This window comes from Ostrea edulis, chromosome 3 (genome assembly GCF_947568905.1).
Source record: "Ostrea edulis chromosome 3, xbOstEdul1.1, whole genome shotgun sequence".
Classification (NCBI taxonomy): Eukaryota; Metazoa; Mollusca; class Bivalvia; order Ostreida; family Ostreidae; genus Ostrea; species Ostrea edulis.
In genome coordinates this window covers 4,870,677-4,890,545 of record NC_079166.1, presented here as the reverse complement: position 1 = coordinate 4,890,545, position 19,869 = coordinate 4,870,677, and the positions used below count along the sequence as shown (strand labels likewise).

Below are 19,869 nucleotides of genomic sequence, written 5' to 3'. Positions count from 1 at the left end.
TAAGACTTGTGATTTCATTGTGAAGTCTACTCCATGGAATTGCACACTGTACTATTAAATGATACTCACAACTATTCCAGCCATTAGCTGTAGATGAGTAGATTCCCGAGTCTGGGTCACATGACTCAGTCAGTAGGTAGCGAGCAGCTCTCACCTCCTCCATGAGCTCAGCAGACTGAGAGTCAGACAGGGGAAAGGCGTAGTCATTGTTGGTGACCCAGGCAGAGCCCGAGAAGTCTATAAATATCACATCAATACTCTAAGAATATTCGAAACTTACCCACATTATCAAATTAGTGGACATATTTATCTGGTCTGGAAACACCTTTTCAGCAATAGAAATTGAATGTATAAAAGTAACCCAAGATATATGTAGTGGATGTTGTAAAATGATTTATTTTAAATTACAGCTAGAACTTGTTTCCAATCCAAATTGTTCATTGATGCAAATAAAATATCTTCAAACCATTGAGGTTTTTTTTTTTATTTGAAGATTTTTCAATTGTCACTGAGCTAGGCCATTTCTATTATCATCATGTATTGATTGATTATACACAATAATAAACTTTAAGTTAAATACAGTATAACAAGTATTTTCTGAAATATCAGCAAAACTTACAATCACAATATATATATATATATATATATATATATATATGCATAATGCAACCAAAATAATGGGAAATGCAGATTATAATTTGCTACCTTTTAGGGATCAGGTCGCAAAATTTCCACTCGCAGAAAATACCCGTTATACGGTATGACAACTAAATAAAATGTGAAATTACTCGAGTTGACAAATCCCTCATTCCAATGACAAGGCTGTTTTGGAAGCAGCATGTTGCTAAAAATTGTATGATTAGCTTCACATCTTGATGTTTCTGTACAGATGCTCATCTTCAATGTTATCATGTATAACTTCTCTGCTGACAGGTCCTCTACTTTATAGCTGTTAAAATAACATTGAATATACCATTCAGTTCTTCTATACAATTGTAACATAGGAACAGACATCTTTCAATTTTGTCCCCACTATATTGACATTGATCAAATGGCCACTGGCTATGGATTATAATACATAGTCTGACCATGAGCAACCTGTGTGTCAAGCAAGTGCTTCTTATTAGTACAAGATTTGTCCCACACAACACTACATGTTTAGGAATACAGAAGAACTTTTGTTTTAAAGATTGCATCACTTTATTAACTTTTGGACCACCACAGAGGCCCCGGGTGTTTAGGGAATGAAATTCACAATTTTTGTTCCCCTACCCAAAAAGAGTGGCTACAATCCAATTTTTGGGCCAAATTGTCTAGGAATTTTTTTTTTTAGAAGAAATTCAAATGTTCAAAAGTTAACAACACACATAGCAAAAGGTCACATGACTAATGACTTTGGTGTACAAGATTAATAAAATTTAAATTATACATCACAATCTGATTTTAAATTTCTTATCTTACATCAGCTTGATAATCCCTGCTAAAGTAAATGTTTCATCTTGGCCTGCAATGAAAAGAATTGACACTTATACAAATACAGTTTAAATATACATTTTTAAACTAAGAGGGAAAATTTGGTTTATGTTAGTTTCTAGCAGCCATATGTTTACATGCAGTGTAACTTACCAAGTCATACATATCCATATTGTAACTTACCAAGACATTAATTTGTAGCAGTCATACATATACATATTGTAACTTACTAAGACATTAATTTGTAGCTGCAGCCATATAATTATATACATATTGAAACTTACCAAACATTGGTTGGTTAAGCCATACATATCCACAATGAAACTTACCAAGACTCAGTTCATCAAGCGACTTCTGAAAGCTGTACTTTTCAATCCCAATCTTGAGCATATACTGACAGGGGTCAATGGAAAGGAAGGTATGGAATGACATGTCCAGTGCAGGGACCTCCACACAACAGTCCACAGCTGTACAAAGACTAGGGACATAACAAGTTACTTCCCCTGCTGACTCCAGAGTCAGGGGGTTGTTTTCTAAATCCACAGCCAACTGGCACACTGAAACAAGGCACGACGTTTTCATGGACAACACAAGAATGAAACACAGCCATTTAAATCTAAAGGACAACTCTCTTGAGCATGTCAACAGAAAAAATGAAAAATTATATCACACAGCATTGTTACAGATGATGCCAAGCATTGGGAAAATCATACACTCTCAAGACATTTATTTCAAAGAACATCATACCACACCACAGTGCAACACGGATGGATGGACAAACAGACTAAAGCTGAATTCTTCGAACAAATATGGTCCTCTGAATATATGATAATCCAAGTTAATAATGGTGTTATTTTCAAATTTTTAAGAAGTACTTGCATTCACTTGTTTTTAATATTGTCTTATAAAGAAACATCCTGCATGCTACAGATTACTGGTTATGTTTAGCCAGAACCCCATTCCTGACAACCGTTTCCCTTTTCTCTTGATTGAAAAGTTTTGTTATAGCGTTCTAGGCTTCCCAGGGAAATAAAAATGTAGAACTTAACCCTAAAATTTTGTAGATTTCCTTGAAGAGTTTACTTAAACCACAAATAGTATGCATCAAAGATATAACCAGTTGAGCTGCAAATTGCTAATTTTTTTGGGGGTAGGTATCTAAATGATGTCCTTAATCTAAGTCTAGAAACCTAAATTCTGACCACATTGAAATACCCCATTTAGGCGACATTTAGTCAAAACTGATAGACAATCTTCAAGTGAGATAATCTCACTCAATCTTTTCAAGAAATTTTAAGGGAATGTCTCTAACCATCTTAAAAGTTTATGCATTCAGTGGTCAGCGTAACATCAAAATTAGAATTGACAACTGATAACTAGTTTTCAACTTCCACACTTACATTGTGGTATACTTGAAGCATTTTGATTAAATCCCGAGTCTCTATAGTTGAAGGTGTTGGATATGTAGAATCCTTCTCCTCTCTGACATTCATTTAATTCCCTGTATTGTGCGATGTCTAGATGTTCCAGTAGGAGAGCTTTCGTCCAGGTATTCAGCGGAACTCCAAATGGGATACCGTGCTGTGTCTTCCATCCACTCAATGAAAAACCTTCAGAATTCACAAATTACCATCAAAAGGATTATATATAATATATATATACACACACACACACATCTGTGAGTGTGTGTGTGATAAAACCTCCAAAATTAAGTGTTGAATTAAAGAAGACAAGTATTAAGCATGTACACTAGTGAAAAAAAACGCCATAGACAACAACACTCACCCGGATCACCTTGCTGTTATCGATACAAGACTCTAAAAGCTTTGCCAATCCATATAAGAGCCCATACTAAGCCATGACCATGTATAGTGAAGAAGTGCATAAAAAATATCCCTGGATGCATGTGTATTATCTTGACATATAGTTTTAAACTTTTTTGCTATCAAATTTGACTAAACTATAGGAATTTATGTCTTAATGTGTCAGAAGTTATGACCATGATTTCAGTTGAAAAACAGCCAACAAAACAAACAAGAGGCCCAGGGGCCTTATAGGTCACCTGAGTATCATGTTTGAATTAGGTTTGTGTTTAAATATAAGAATTTTACTTTTGGATGGAAGAAACATTGAATAGCTATGTGGTCAGCCTTTGTACCAGAACCCCTGACCCAGGGGCCATCAGTTTTGAAAGAAGCATCCTTGATCATCATTATCATACTATTAGTTTGTCTACTTAATACCCAGCAGCAAAGGAGAAGATTTTCAAAGAAATAAAATGCATTTTCACTATATGATCAATAGGGCCCCACCCTAATACCAAAACCCCTGACCCAGGGGCCATGAATTTCACAATTTTGAAAGAGGCATCCTTGCTCATCATAACCATGCTATTGGTTTGTCTACTTAATACCCAAGGACAGAGAAGAAGATTGTCAAAGAAATAATGCATTTTCACTATATGACTTATAGAGCCCCACCCTAGCACCAGAACCCCTGATCCAGGGGCCATGAATTTCACAATTTTTAACAAGAGGTACTGTGAGCAATGCTCACTAAGAATACCCCCCGCTTACCCCAATCTCCCAAAGGGTGTTGGTAATAGGTATAAACTACCTCTTTTCTGAGTGTTGCTACTTCGATGTCCAGTGCGCATGACCTTTGACATTTTGACCCCAAAATCGATAGGGAACATCTTCATCATATTGGTAGTCCATATGTATGATATGGTGACTGTAGGTGGAAAGGATAACACTTTAGAGCCCGGAAACCATATTGCTACTTCAATGTCCAGTGTGCTTAACCTTTGACCTTTTGACCCCAAAATTGATAGGGAACATCTTCATCCTATTGGTAGTCCATATGTATGATATGGTGACTGTAGGTGGAAAGGATAACACTTTAGAGCCCGGAAACCATATTGCTACTTCGATGTCCAGTGTGCTTGACCTTTGACCCCAAAATCGATAGGGAACATCTTCATCCCATGGGTAGTCCATATATATGATATGGTGACAGTAGGTGGAAAGGATAATGCTTTAGAGCCCGGAAACCATTGTGTCTACAGACGGACGGACGGACAGACGGACAACCCGATTCCAGTATACCCCCCCACAACTTGTTGCGGGGGGTATAAAGAGGCATCCTTGCTCATCATTACCATGCTATTAGTTTGTCTACTTAATACCCAGAGACAGAGAAAATTTTCAAAGAATTTCTACATTTTCACTATATGACCAATAGAGCCCCACCCTAACACAAGAACCCCTGCCCCAGGGGCCATGGATTTCACAATTTTGGTAGAGGGCTCAACGCTCATTATAATTATGCCCACAGTTTGGCTTCTTGATGTCCAGGAGTAAAGAAGAAGATTTTTTAAAATTACACTCATTTTGATGGTTTTTGCCCCACCCCTCAGGCCCCAGGGGGGGGCAGGGACCACGAATTTCACAATTTTTGTTCCCCTCCACCCACAGATGCTATATGCCAAAATTGGTTGAAATTGGTTCAGGGGTTTCAGAGAAGAAGCTGAAAATGTTCAAATGTTAACGCACGACGAACGACGACGGACAAAAACAGATAGCAATAGGTCACCTGAATGAATTCAGGTGACCTAAAAATTAAATATTAACATTTCCTCAGATATAAACAAGAGGTACTGTGAGCAATGCTCACTAAGAATACCCCCCGCTTACCCCAATCTCCCAAAGGGTGTTGGTAATAGGTATAAACTACCTCTTTTCTGAGTGTAAAAAACAAATGGCATGACAAACCGAACCATATTGCTACTTCGATGTCCAGTGCGCGTGACCTTTGACCTTTTGACCCCAAAATCGATAGGGAACATCTTCATCCCATGGGTAGTCCATATGTGTGATATGGTGACTGTAGGTGGAAAGGATAACGCTTTAGAGCCCGGAAACCACATTGCTACTTCGATGTCCAGTGCGCTTGACCTTTGACCTTTTGACCCCAAAATCAATAGGGAACATCTTCATCCCATGGGTAGTCCATATGTATGATATGGTGACTGTAGGTGGAAAGGATAACGCTTTAGAGCCCGGAAACCATATTGCTACTTCGATGTCCAGTGCGCTTGACCTTTGACCTTTTGACCCCAAAATCGATAGGGAACATCTTCATCCCATGGGTAGTCCATATGTATGATATGGTGACGGTAGGTGGAAAGGATAATGCTTTAGAGTCCGGAAACCATTGCGTCTACAGACGGACGGACAGACGGACAACCCGATTCCAGTATACCCCCCCCCCCCTCCACTTGTTGCGGGGGGTATAATTATCAGTAAATCAAAGTCTAAATAATTTCTCTTCTTTTAATTTCAATGAATATTATCCTGTTGTCCTAAATTACTCACTCTGACTCTGATCCCAGGGGCAGATTCGCTTGGGTAGAAGTGTTTCTCGATACACTGCTATACTTTTGTAGCAATCTCCATCAGACTCGAAGCAAAAACTGACGTTCATGTTCACAAGATACAGGCGCTCTCCATACAAGTCTTCAACAGTAAAACTGCAATCAGGCAAAAACATGCTTACAATATAATGAATAGAATAGTAACTATTGTTCAAAGAATTCAAAATTATCATAGACTTAGGGGAAAAAAACCCAGCAAACCAGACTGTAAGCAAATTTTATACTCTGAATAGAAAAGCCTTAAAATAGGCCATGGTGCACCAATCTATCTGACATGTTAATTATTTATTATGAATTTTTCTGAGAGGGAGGTTGCAATATCTGTATCCATGATGTGAAAACGTCCAGGAAACTTTTTGACCTACTTTTAGTCCTAAAGTAAGTCATGGTGCACCAATCAAGTTGAAATGCAAACTCATTATGTATTTGTCCGAGAGGGAGGTTGTGTCACTAAATTTCAGGGCAATACCTGTATCTATAATGGAAAAAAATCCGGAAAACTGTTTCACCTACTTTTAGCCCAAAGTAGGTCATAGTGCACCAATCCAGCTAAAATGCAAGCTGAACTTGTATTCCACCAAGAGGAAGCTTATGACAAAATTTCAGGGCAATATCTGTATCCATAATGAACAAGAACAAGATGTGTTTGTGAAACACAAATGTCCCCGATAATTCTGAAGATGGCCAAGGTCACAAGGACAAATATCTTGGTACCAGTAGAAAGATCTTGTCACAAGAATATAAGACTCTCTTATGAGTAACCATGAAATATAAGGCGATTCCACCCGAAGGTTGCAAAAAAGCTGTGAAACCCGAGGCGTTGCCATTTAGAAGTTATGACCAATGTAAAAAAAATTAAAAGTAGGTCAAATGTCAAGGTCAAAAGGTTTAATACCCACGGAAAGTTCTTGTCACAAGGAATACTCATGTGAAATATCAAAGCTCTATCATTTACTGTTCAAAAGTTATTAGCAAGGTTAAAGTTTTCAAAGAGTAGGTCAAACTCCAAAGTCAAGGTCACAGGGTTAAAATTGTTGGTACCCACGGGAAGTTCTTGTAACAAGGAATACTCATGTGGAATATCAAAGCTCTATCACTTACTGTTCAAAAGTTATTAGCAAGGTTAAAGTTTCGGACAGAATGACAGAATTACAGACAGGACAAAATCAATATGCCCCCCAATCATCGATTTCGGGGGCATAAAAAAAAGATTTGGAAAACTGTTCAAACTACTTTTAGCACTACAGAAGGTTATGGGCTGGCAAACGAATCCAGCTGAAATGCAAACTGAATTTGTATTCCTCCAAGAGGAAGCTTTTGACTTAATTCAGTGCAATATCTGTATCCATAATGAAAAATAGTTCGGAAAACTTTGACCTACTTTTAGCCCTAGAGTAAGTAACCCTGGCCTGGCCTTGGGCATCATGAAGAGAACAAACTTCAAAGTCTAAAGTCTCGAGCAAATTGCATTTCTGGTACATCGCTTTTCTGAAAAATAATATTTTCTACGTACCCCATCCTTCTTTCTATTTATTTTTTTAACTACCTCCCTTAAACAATGAAATGGCATGTTTTTCCACTAACAGGACTATAACAACTGATTCTATTGTATATGCAAAATGTACTAACTCTGATCTGACGACTCCTCCAAGCCACATATGTTCAAGTTGTCCTAGAAAAACAATTTAATATCATTAATACCTTTAGACTTTCATAAATTCCAATAACATCATTCAATTCTTAATGAGTATTATCAAATTCAAAATATTCAAAATAAAGGAATACATTCTTTTTTCTGCAGATGCACAAAGTTACAAAATTTACCAAACTGATAACCAACTAGGGATATTTCTCTCCTAAGCTTCTCTATCCCTACATACAGGACTGCATTACACGGATCAATATTTAGGAAGATTTTAAAGTTGTGCCGTAGAAAGTCCACATTAAAGCAGCATTCGGATGAAGTACAATCCTCAGCTAAATGACAGAGGCCTCCAAAAAGGCTGGGTCTGGATACAGATTTTGAGCATGCTACAAAAATAAATAATTAAACAATGCCATTTATTTCACAACTTCAATTACATTTATAGGATAAGGTATACATTAAATCATTGAGATATGGCTGTCTTGCAGGATCAGTTTGCCATTCCATACCTTTGCAGCTCAAATCCTACTCCAGACCAAAATATGGAACTGCAGTTTTCACCCTTATATACTGCTAGAAGAGTAATTCACTATATGTTCATGGCAAAAGACTGTGTACATGATATGGAATCTATTTGCCTTTGTTATTCTTAATTTGATTGAAATGACATAGAACCATACTTAAACCATAAACATGATATTTTGTCACCATTTTCAGCGCAGTCTAGATGGTCCCTTGTATTAAATGACTGTCTTATGTGACTATAAATTTCAATCCTCCCAACACAATTTCCAATACAAATAGACTTATTAAATGACTCCATGCCTATGTAACAAGCAACTATAATGCTTTGCCCTAAAACGATACTCAAGACTCCTTTAAACAAATATGAGATTTCTCCAACAGTATACAGTTTGTTAGAATTCCTACGAGAATGCTATATATTTAATAAATAAATTTCAAACATACCCGGGTCTTAATTCATTATACAGAATATATACGTAAGGCCAATTCAACTTAATGAGTGGATTATCAACCAGGGTCAGCAATAAGTATGGGGTGGGTTGGAGGATTTTATTTTTTAATTTCTATTTTCTGAGAACAATATTAAAGACAAACGAGTTTTTTTCCCAACAGATCTGCATCATTTAATGGCAGATGGATAACAATCTATGCTATTTTCACACACTAATTCCAGGTTAAGCTTTAATTTAAGGACATAACAGAAATATACCTAACTTCTTTAAGATTTACGTCTGTATGAACGTGAGAAATTAAGATAACCATATAAATCTATTTTCTTCATGTGACTTTTCACGTTCCTATACCAGAAATGTAAACAAGAAGTGTAAACACCGGAGTCGGACATGAAAATATTCCGGAAATCGCAAGTTCGCAAAATAAAAAAACTCGGGGCGGGCAGGGATGATAATCTATCAATTAAGTTGAATTGGCCTAACTGTAAATTCCTTATAATCATCAATAATTTTCGAACAGATCATATACAAACTTTGCCTAGGACTCAAATTGAATTTGCTGTACCCAAAACTTCACAATTGCATGTCATATATAATTCTTTTGATAATTAAATTAACATGTACTCATCTATAATAGATAATCTAAAGATTAACATCTTTCTTACATGAAGTCCATCCTAGGTTAGCTGTCAGACTGGATAAACTGCACATGGACGTTTCAAAATACTGTGATATTGCAAGGTCGTCCAGAAGCTGGGCAAGTTTAAAGTCATTTGTGACGAGGTCTGTGGCATTTTCTAGATTATTCTCTGTCAGCCATGATCTCAAAGAGAATCCTAAAATTGGAGAAAGAAAATAAATTTAACCAGGAAGCTCTACACAGTAAAAAACACTTATAATGAAAACATGTACAATGAATTCACGATTAATGCGAAGTGAAATTTATTCTCCCTATAAGAGGAAAAGAAGAGCACGAAATATATATTTTTGATGAGGTATAAATAGATTGTGTTTACTTGGTATCCTGTATCTCTGATTCCAGGAACACTGAGCTTTAGGGATGACTGCCTTGTTTAACACAGTAAATGTAGCTCCTGCACTACACTGGGGGCTGGTGGATTCATAACAGTCCATCACATCCAGTGACAGCAAATACACCTCCTCCTCCGGCACATCATACACAGTGTATCTGTGCAGTAATCGTTTTACAAAAATTAATGCCCGACTTTTTAAAAGTCCATTTTATTATCACTTCTACAACAGAGAAAACAATGCACACGACATCTAGGGAACAAAGTTTAAAATCTTCCATACCTAATTCTGTAAACTCCCAAAAGCTTGAATTCATATGCCTTGCCTAATAAAACAAAGAATTATTATTTGTAAGTAATCTTCACCTTCAATCGTCATCATATAGTTGGGTTTTTTTTGTGGGTGGGTGGGTGGGTGGGTGGGTGGGTGTCAATAAGCTGAGCAGTTACATTGTGTATCTGATATTGTACTTTCATGTAGAAAGCAACAATCTTACCCCATTGAAATCCTGCCAGAGTCTTGTTGTGGTAGACTTCTTCAATCTGAATGCTGAGGCTGCTACTACAATGGTCAATATTGAAGAAGATCTCATAGTTTCTCTTCAGTACTGAAGCATGCACACAACATCGCACCCCCGTGCAGGAAGCTAACAGGTCACAGTTTACATTGGAATCTAGGCTGGGTAAACTGATGTTCATTGCACAATCTGTTGAAAAAAAGAAAACCATTTTTAAAAAAAGCTTTGAACTTCTCGTCGTTTATGTTATGGTTTATGTAAAGAGCATCATCACTTCTATAGTGCATACAATACTGGTCTCTACCTCTGTACAAGAAAAATAATGCATTAAAGGAATGAGCTACATTTTCATTGGCTATACCATGTGTTGTTCATCTACCTGTGGTCCATCCATTTATTCTTCCCGGTGAATTGCTAGCTGATATTGTACACATTGGGTATTTGGAGTAGGCTGCGACACCAAGCTCCTCCATCAGCTGAGATATGTACAGTTCATTTAATCCACTCAAGCTTGTGTCAAGGCCTCTATTCAGCTTCCAAACATAGAGGGAAAAGTCTTCAAAAGCAAAATTTTACACCATGTAAAGTCAGTCGCTTTCACCGCACAAAAAGTACAATTCATCTGATCACAGCATTTTCAACAAATGGCTTTCAAGTTTATCAGCTTACATCCATTTTCTGGAAGAGGGAACTTGCTCATTACATGAAGCTTAAGTAATACTTTAGTATCCATGATGTAATATAATTCCAATCCCCCCCCCTCCAAAAATGAGATCATTAGAACTTAACATTGTTATAAAGTAATATGGTGATATCAATGGCAACAGAAATACTTTTTAGACTATACTTTCTGCACACAGTGGGAGTTTGACCAAGTCAAAAAGCTTCCATGCAAGTTTCATCTTTTCTGGCCCGGTGGTTCTTAAGAAAATCTTTAAATAACCCCATTCTGATTTTTGCCTTTATTTGATTAGAAGGGAAAACGGCCATTCATTTAACAAACTTTAATCCTTTTCTCCCAAGAATACTCTGTGCCAAGTTTGGTTGAAATTGGTCCAATGGTTCTGAGGAAGATGAAATTATGAAAGTACCGCCAATGCCTGAAGTCAACAGACAAAGTTTGAACGGAAAAGATCACTTGAGCCAAAACTTGAGTGAGCTAAAAGTGTTCACCTAACAATCCTTCATCAATTGACCCCTTTGTAGTCATGTTCCACAAGGTATTTAAATCTGAAACAGGTATGTGACAAACCTTTAACTTGATAGTCCATGGACCATTCACAAACAGCTTTTGGTATGACCGAGTTTTCGAACAGTACATGATTAACCTCGCAGTCATCTGGTTCATAACACTGACTGATGTTCATACTCAGCAGGTATTTGTGATCATTGTAGAAATTCTGCATCACCAAACTGCAACACCAAAAATCAAGACCTAATGCTAGAAAGAATTCAACTCATGAATGAAATTCAACAGCTTATTAAACTGAATATGAGGGCAAAACAGAACAAGACTAGTTACTGCATTACCTTATAACATAAACTCCATACATATCCACCTTAATCACCTCACCTAAAATTGAAAAGTTGATAAAAAATAATGATTGAAGTAAACAAACAACATAAATTCATACTATAGCAAACTATATTTCTAACATAAAATGTAGAAAATACAGAAAAATCTCACCCCATTTGAAGTCTAACAAGCTAATGTCAAATTGAAGCTTTTCAATCTCCACTCGCATGTTGAAGCTACAGGAGTCGATATTCAGTTTGACTTCTACATTTCTAGATAACACACTGTCAAACAAACAACAGGTGACCATCGTACAGTTAGAGGCCAAGTAGCAGCTGATTTTGTCCGAGCCAGTGAACTGGGTGATGCCACTTACCCTTCCACAAACTGGAAGTATAAATCAAATAAGTCGGAGTCTAAATCTGAGCATGGATACACATTATTATTGTTAAGGTAGCAGTATTAATCAAACATGTGTAAGAGTCCGAGTCTAAACCACAGCACAGATATAATTAATATGTCACAGTAGCAGAATAAATCAAACCACCTGTGTAAAAGTCTGAGCCTTCACCAATAGCAAAGATTTATATCCTACTATGTCATATCAAAAGTATAAATCAAACATGTGAAAACAGTCGGAGCTTTAATCCAAGTATAGAAACACTTTACCAATATGTCATGCCAGTAGTATAAATAAAACATCTGTAAGGGTCTGAGCCTTATATCAAAGCATGGCTACACAATATACACAATACCAACAGTAAAAGTTGTTGTATAAATGAAAAGTACTGAACCTTAACCAAAGCAGATAATTATCACAGAGTTCTAACTCTAACTAATGTTCTCTTCTAACTTCATGTTTAGAAATTTACCATCTTTCCAGTAATTGCTTTGAGGGATATAATCTTCCGACTCTCTGGAACATAAGTATGTTCTCAGGTACTGAGCAATCTTCAGTTCCTCTTGAAGTAAATAACTATCCCCTTCAGTCAATGCAACAATTCCCATGTCCATTTTCCACTGGTTCAATGAAAAGTCTGTAAAACATGTATATTTCAAATTTATTAAGATTTTAATCAGAAAACCTTAATTTCACTCCAGCTTACCATCTCACTAACATTTTTTTTTTCACACACACTGTGAATTTTAAAAAATGTACTTTATGAATATTCTACTTACTAGTTTGTGCAAACCCAGAGTACAGCTTGCAGACTTTCTTAGGTAGGAAGGTATTTTGGAACACCATACTTTCTAATGTACACAGTCCACTGGACTCCATACAAAAGCTGATATGCAGGGTGAGTTGGTATTTTCTCTCGGCTTTCAAATCATACACGGTATACCTGTAAATCACAATAACTAACTCATTAAGATGATTATATATTTATTTAATAGATGTGATATTATAAAACTTGGATAAGATGTCAATTTACCTCATTCTGATAATGTTCTTTAGATAGTAAAAATTCTCCTGACCTAAAAACAAAAAGATAAGAGAAACAGGGAACTTTAAGACAAATCTATGAAAAGCAATCATTACTCTTACAAAAAAGAATCAATCGGTTCAAAATCATTTATGATGATAAGACAGCACACTTACCAAATAGAATATCATAGAGGGAGAAGGTGTGGATAAAGTTCTCCAAGCCGATCAGGAACCTGTTGCTGCATGGGTCAAAGTCAAGAAATGCTGAGAATGATCTGTGGAACGGTATGGTGGCATTGACACAGCAGTACACCGCGGTACAGGTGGAGGGAATGTAGCAGGCAAGGCCTGTAGGCAGATCCTCCGTTGTTACCGTCAGGGGACAATCTGTATTCATAACAATCCGTAACTTAGGTCTTCACATTTCTTAACATTCAATTGTGAGATAGGATATAGAGTCAAATAAAAAAACAATGACTATATATTTACAGAGTCAAATAAAGAAAACAACATAAAACAATAACTTAAGTTTCTATATTATCAGTGTAATTAATATTTTACTTCACAATGTGTTAACGTAAAATTAATTGCAGAACTCTACACATGTGGCTCCCTTGTCTGAAATTATGGAGGATCAGGACTTGGAACTGCAGTTACAAATAATCGTGCAACTGTTTGGTGTCAATGGAATAAGGACTTGCCACAAGGAATACACATACCAAATATAAAAGGTTTACCTCTCATGGTGTAAAAGATATGACCAAGGTCAAATTTTTTTGCCACAGACAGACAGACCAAAATCTAGATGTGCCCCCCCCCCCCCCCCCCCCCCCCCACCATTTCTTTGGGCATAAAAAAGCAATTATGAATATTCAGTTCAGTGCAATTCATCACATACAGTTATTAACAGTTCACCTTTAGCCCATGATCCATCCGTCAAGGAGCTGAAGTTTGAACTTCTACTACAAGAATTTTCCTTCATGAACATTGCCAATCCCAGATCTTCATACAACTCCAGGACACCATAGTCTGGTAGTAAGGATTCTGTAAATTCTCTTTCAGTCACCCATGAAGTCAATGAAAAACCTTTAAAACAATACACATTTCAATAATGAATGTAAGATCCCATTTTGATGGTATTGATTAAGAGCAGCATTTATCTTCTTTTTTTTTTTTTGGTGTATGCCATAATAATTGTATATACCAAAACTAATTCAGAAATAGGTGACAAATGACCAACATCCTGTTAACGTCACACACAATATCACCTGGTAGATCGTAGCTAGTGGTTTTGAAGTCACACATTGGTTTGGGAAGCATCATGTCTTCGAGAATGTTCTCTGTCATCACACAGTGATTGGATTCAAAGCACACACTGATGTTTACACTCAACATGTAGTGGGAGTCAACAGGAAGGTCATAGAGAGTGTAGCTGAAACAGACGTTTGTACCAGTGACAAAATATGTTCCAAACACATTTCAAGCCCCTACACAGGCACTGCATAGGCCGTTCTCAAGCTTCCATTTGTATAAGGAGAAATAAAATTACTCTAATAATAAACTAGCAATCTTTTTTTGTCGAAAATTTAGGAAATATTGTAAACTGCTTGAGCATTAATGTGATATTGAGAAGAAATCAAAATAAACGTGATTGATAAAATACTTGAATCCAATTGGTTGAGAAAAAAACATGTTTCTTTTTGGAGGTAAAAACCACACCCTCCAGGGTGCTAGTATCTAACAGGAAACAATACTTGTCAACAGGCCGCCTCAAATTGATGAATATTCTATATATCATCACTCATAGTATATTGTACCTATCATAAATACATTCCACTTCAGTTCAGTTTTATCCTGACTAAGTTGACATAGAAGAGTTACAGCACTGCCCTCTCCCAAGGGTGTGATTGTAACAGCTGGAGAGTAACAGCTTGATGTTATGTAACTTGTGTTGTTCCACTATGATGGCACAATAAAAAGTATTGAGTCACTGAGTCAGTCAAAAAACATCTTGTAAAAAAAAACAGTTGCTGTTGCATTAAAATCATTTAGGTTTTTGTTCTTTCTTTCACTGACCTTGACATTAGCTACATGGCCTTGAGGTAGGATAATGATCCCCCCTTGTCTCTGACAGTGTCTCTAACTTAACAACCTTTAGTGTGTTTAGTACTTTAATTTCTAATTTCTACTACACAGATATGGCTGAATGGGACATGAATGTGGTGCATATGACCTTGAACACATCCACCTCTCAGATTAGCAACCTTCAGAACACATCCACCTCTCAGATTAGCAACCTTCAGAACACATCCACCTCTCAGATTAGAAACCTTCAGAACACATCCACCTCTCAGATTAGCAACCTTCCAGTCAAATATCATTTATGAGAAAATCTATAAAATATAATTTTCCTCAGCAGTAATTATATTACCTTATCCTGTACACACCACCAAGTTGGAAAATCTTGTTATCTCCTACAAACACAAGATATTTATGAGAAATAGTATTGAAATCTTCTTTCACATCACGTAAAAGTTTATATTTCATAAAACACAGCCCGAGGAGAATTTATTAATCTCACTAAATACGAACCAAAAGTAAAGTTAATCAGTGAGAAGTCTGCCTTCCACTCCTCTATACCCAAACTCAGCTTCAGATTACAGGAGTCAATGTTGATGAACCAAGAGAAGGTGGTCTGAAGCTCTGTGTCGTCTGTACAGCATGTTAAGGAGGTACAGCTGGGATGAAGCTGGCAGTAAGTTTTCTTGTCCATGTTGTAAGGAAGTCCAGACAGCCTGCAATCTACAGAATATAGCAAAACATGCAAGTGTACCTGTCAGAGATTATAGTGGTGGCACAAACTCAGAGTCCCCCATCCATTCAATGTAATATTTATATAACTGATAAATCAACATTCTGAGTCCCCCATCCATTCAATGTAATATTTATATCACTGATAAATCAACATTGTGAGTCCCCCATCCATTCAATGTAATATTTATATAACTGATAAATCAACATTCTGAATCCCCCATCCATCCAATGTAATATTTATATAACTGATAAATCAACATTGTGAGTCCCCCATCCATTCAATGTAATATTAACTGATAAATCAACATTCTGAGTCCCTCATCCATCCAATGTAATATTTACATCACTGATAAATCAACATTGTGAGTCCCCCATCCATTCAATGTAATATTTATATAACTGATAAATCAACATTGTGAGTCTCCCATCCATCCAATGTAATATTTATATAACTGATAAATCAACATTGTGAGTCCCCCATCCATTCAATGTAATATTTACATCACTGATAAATCAACATTGTGAGTCCCCCATCCATCCAATGTAATATTTACATCACTGATAAATCAACATTGTGAGTCCCCCATCCATCCAATGTAATATTTATATAACTGATAAATCAACATTCTGAGTCCCCCATCCAATGTAATATTTACATCACTGATAAATCAACATTCTGAGTCCCCCATCCATCCAATGTAATATTTATATAACTGATAAATCAACATTCTGAATCCCCCATCCATCCAATGTAATATTTATATAACTGATAAATCAACATTCTGAATCCCCCATCCATCCAATGTAACATTTACATCACTGGTAAATCAACATTCTGAGTCCCTCATCCATCCAATGTAATATTTACATCACTGATAAATTAACATCATCCCTAATATAAAATTGGAACTCTGAAAAAGCACAACAGATGCTCGTTGTAGTGGTCGCGTGTCCCATTTAGGTACCTTCACTCCAGCCACTAAATGTTGGCCAATATGGAGAGCTTCTTCTGTTGCACTTATATTGTTTTCTGTATCCAGTCAATCCTAAATATTCATCAAGTTTGGACACCATGATGTCTGAAAGTTTCTCATGGGGGCCAAGAGACTTGCTCATTTTCCATGATGAAAGTGAAAATCCTGGAATCAAAATCTAACATTATAGATCAAGTCTTGAATAGGAAGACTAGAGGAAGAGAAATTCTCTCCAACATTGTTTTTAATTACCAATATTACCCACATAGGATAATCAAATAAAAGATTCAGGGTGAAAGAAAACAGTTGCATCAAAGACATTTATATTTCACTTAATATACGAAATTATCATTACTTATCTAATTTCTATGAAAATGGCAATGTGAACTTACCGTTTGGTAAGGGTTGGGTCCAATTACAAGTTTTCTTTGAAAGCAAGGCATTTTGGAATACTGTTTGATTAGCTATTTCACATGGGCTTTGGTTGTCAAGGCAAATGCTAATGTTCAGGTTGACTAAATATTTGTTGGCATGCCACAGGTTTTTCAAATGAATGCTTGAAAACAAATATCATCAATCATGGTTAGACTAAAGTCTCAAAATTTTAATATAATAATTTGGTTCCGAGGTCTACATGTACCTCCATATAGTGTACCTATATGTGCCACATGACATTTGTAGTGTATTGTGTACATACTGTAATTTTGATTTAAAGAAAAAAAAACTTGCATCTACTCACTTTTATATAAGATATGACAATATTAGTTACACAGTTAGTTAGTGACCTGATACGGAAAAATACATGGTGTGAAAAGAAAACCTGTATCGGGCTTCACCTCGCCCGATACGGGTTTTCTTTTCATACCATGTATTTTTCCGTATCAGGTCACTAACTAACTGTGTAACGAATTTATTACATTGAAGACCTCTAACTGTATATGTGGGGGTCTATATCATACAACTTAGTCAAATGTCTTTCCTTTTGACACGGCTGCAAGTCGAACCCGACGATAAATAAAATTACTCGCACAATACGGATTTTACTCGCATGATACGGTTTTTTTCACGGCGTCATGTGACCAAGATCTGACCAATTAGATTTCAACAATTTTGTCTGAGGCGTGATAATAAAATTTACCTTACATTAGTATTTGATCATCACATAGATAATAACTGACTTTCGTACAATTTGAAAAAGTTCAACATTTATAACCTATTTCTACCATTCTTCTGTTATAAGTTTAATGAGGAAAAAGTTGTTTAAAGGTGTTCTGCTATGTTACAATGGAACAATGGAAGGCAAGGTTACTTACTCCATTCTCACAACTCCCTCCATCCAAACACTTCTTTGGAATTCTGTTTATACAGAAATAAAAATCATTAGTTTATCATCTGCTATTCATACACACAACAATATTGAACAGTTACAAAATCTCACCGCTGTTTAGCATTTTGATGGTTTCCCTCGAGAGTTCTGTAAAGTTCCAGTTGTCTATGCCCACATTGACTCTGAAAGTACAAGGGTCAATGTCTAGGTATATCCTGAAGTTCTGACCAAGCTTGTTACTGGAGACACAACAGTCCAGTCCTGTGCACGAACTAGGAAGATGGCAGCTCAAAGTGCTGGGCAGGGGCAATAATTCAGGAGGATTAGGACAAACTATAAAAGAAAAGTGATCAGCACTGAGCAAATAAAATCTTCCTTTTGTCTAGTATCAAGATTCTAATGTCAAATCAACAAATTAAAGTACTTCCAAGTTACATACCACTGTTCCACCCATTGGTATTTGGTACATATTGAGCTGCAGACTTATTACAGTTGTCTCCCTTGTATCTGCTCAGTTGGAGGCGTTCCATCAGATCCTGTAAAGCGACACCAGTCAATGGAGTAGTGTCTGGGTAATTCATGGATGACAACCAGGAGGCTACAGAAAAACCTATAAAACAGATATATAAAGTTTGCAGTGGGAGCACTACAACAAAACCATTGACCTTTGGGGGGGGGGGGGGGGGGGGGTCATCATTATCAGTCATGCATATATATAAAATAGTTTTTGCAGACCATATAAAATATATATGCCACAATCCTCCCCACTCCCACTTCTCTACACTGTTTAGTCTGATACCCTGCCTAATGTGACCCCCAAAAAATATCAACTCCAAGATCATGTCAGTTTAGATTTTTTAAACTCTATTTAAAAACTTGACTTATTAATTTCCTTCATACAGTGCATTTGTATCTTCCACTCAATCTACCCTAAAATCACAAATCTCAAAGGCCTACATATTTCACATGAGGAGATATACCCGAGTCCACATATTTCCCTCTCCAGTCACAGTATGGCTGAGTTAGAGTCTTCGGAAGCCTGGTGTTGGACAGCACGGTGTACACCTCACACGAGTCAATGCCTTCCCAGCATGCCATGAGGGAGAGACTGACCAAGTATATGTTGGTGTCTGGAAGGTCTTCTATATATAATCTTTCAAAATAAACAGTTACAGAAAAACACTTTTATCACACGGCATAGCAAATTATGATGCAACAATGATTAAGTCTAACAGTTACTATTAACACTTTTTGACAATAACCAAATTGCATCAGAGAGATTGCTTACACAACATTTCTGTCTACAGTGTCACTCACTAACTAGTTTTTAAACGGCACAAAACCAACATCACTTACTTTAACTGGTAGTAACGGCACAAAACCAACATCACTTACTTTAACTGGTAGTAACATCACTTACTTTAACTGGTAGTAACATCACTTACTTTAACTGGTAGTAACATGACTTACTTTAACTGGTAGTAACATGACTTACTTTAACTGGTAGATGCCGCTGATGTTCACAGTTTCCTCCTTTCCTGAAACAATCAGAACCATCTCTTAAAAATGTGCTAATACAACCTATGAATGATATTTTGGGAGTTAATCAAGACAATCCCGTCTTCGTAAAAGACCCCAAAAAAGATTACCATAGGGTTTCTTTACAGGTCACTGGATGTGGGCAGAGCTAATCTATGGTCATTGTTATTTACCTGGAATTTAACTCGCCATGA

The 19,869-nt window shown here is 36.6% G+C and overlaps 1 protein-coding gene across 1 annotated transcript in view; it reads right to left on the bottom strand.

Moving 5' to 3' along the window:
- The window catches only part of LOC125672755 (uncharacterized), a 188,624-nt gene that overhangs the window by 53,131 nt on the left and 115,624 nt on the right, over positions 1-19,869 (bottom strand). The window contains exons 110-140 of the mRNA XM_056159795.1: positions 19,632-19,674; positions 19,117-19,289; positions 18,576-18,746; positions 18,248-18,469; positions 18,123-18,165; positions 17,202-17,365; positions 16,801-16,974; positions 15,614-15,823; positions 15,453-15,495; positions 14,290-14,453; positions 13,937-14,107; positions 13,196-13,408; positions 13,029-13,071; positions 12,775-12,938; positions 12,468-12,632; positions 11,767-11,982; positions 11,610-11,652; positions 11,332-11,492; positions 10,459-10,635; positions 10,059-10,268; positions 9,845-9,887; positions 9,547-9,719; positions 9,196-9,366; positions 7,733-7,939; positions 7,538-7,580; positions 5,850-6,004; positions 2,874-3,083; positions 1,803-2,030; positions 1,462-1,504; positions 789-949; positions 70-237 (exon numbers count right to left, since the gene is read on the bottom strand). Of these exons, the coding sequence (XP_056015770.1) occupies positions 70-237; positions 789-949; positions 1,462-1,504; positions 1,803-2,030; positions 2,874-3,083; positions 5,850-6,004; positions 7,538-7,580; positions 7,733-7,939; positions 9,196-9,366; positions 9,547-9,719; positions 9,845-9,887; positions 10,059-10,268; positions 10,459-10,635; positions 11,332-11,492; positions 11,610-11,652; positions 11,767-11,982; positions 12,468-12,632; positions 12,775-12,938; positions 13,029-13,071; positions 13,196-13,408; positions 13,937-14,107; positions 14,290-14,453; positions 15,453-15,495; positions 15,614-15,823; positions 16,801-16,974; positions 17,202-17,365; positions 18,123-18,165; positions 18,248-18,469; positions 18,576-18,746; positions 19,117-19,289; positions 19,632-19,674 (4,572 nt within the window). The remainder of the gene's footprint in view (positions 1-69; positions 238-788; positions 950-1,461; positions 1,505-1,802; positions 2,031-2,873; positions 3,084-5,849; positions 6,005-7,537; positions 7,581-7,732; positions 7,940-9,195; positions 9,367-9,546; positions 9,720-9,844; positions 9,888-10,058; positions 10,269-10,458; positions 10,636-11,331; positions 11,493-11,609; positions 11,653-11,766; positions 11,983-12,467; positions 12,633-12,774; positions 12,939-13,028; positions 13,072-13,195; positions 13,409-13,936; positions 14,108-14,289; positions 14,454-15,452; positions 15,496-15,613; positions 15,824-16,800; positions 16,975-17,201; positions 17,366-18,122; positions 18,166-18,247; positions 18,470-18,575; positions 18,747-19,116; positions 19,290-19,631; positions 19,675-19,869) is intronic.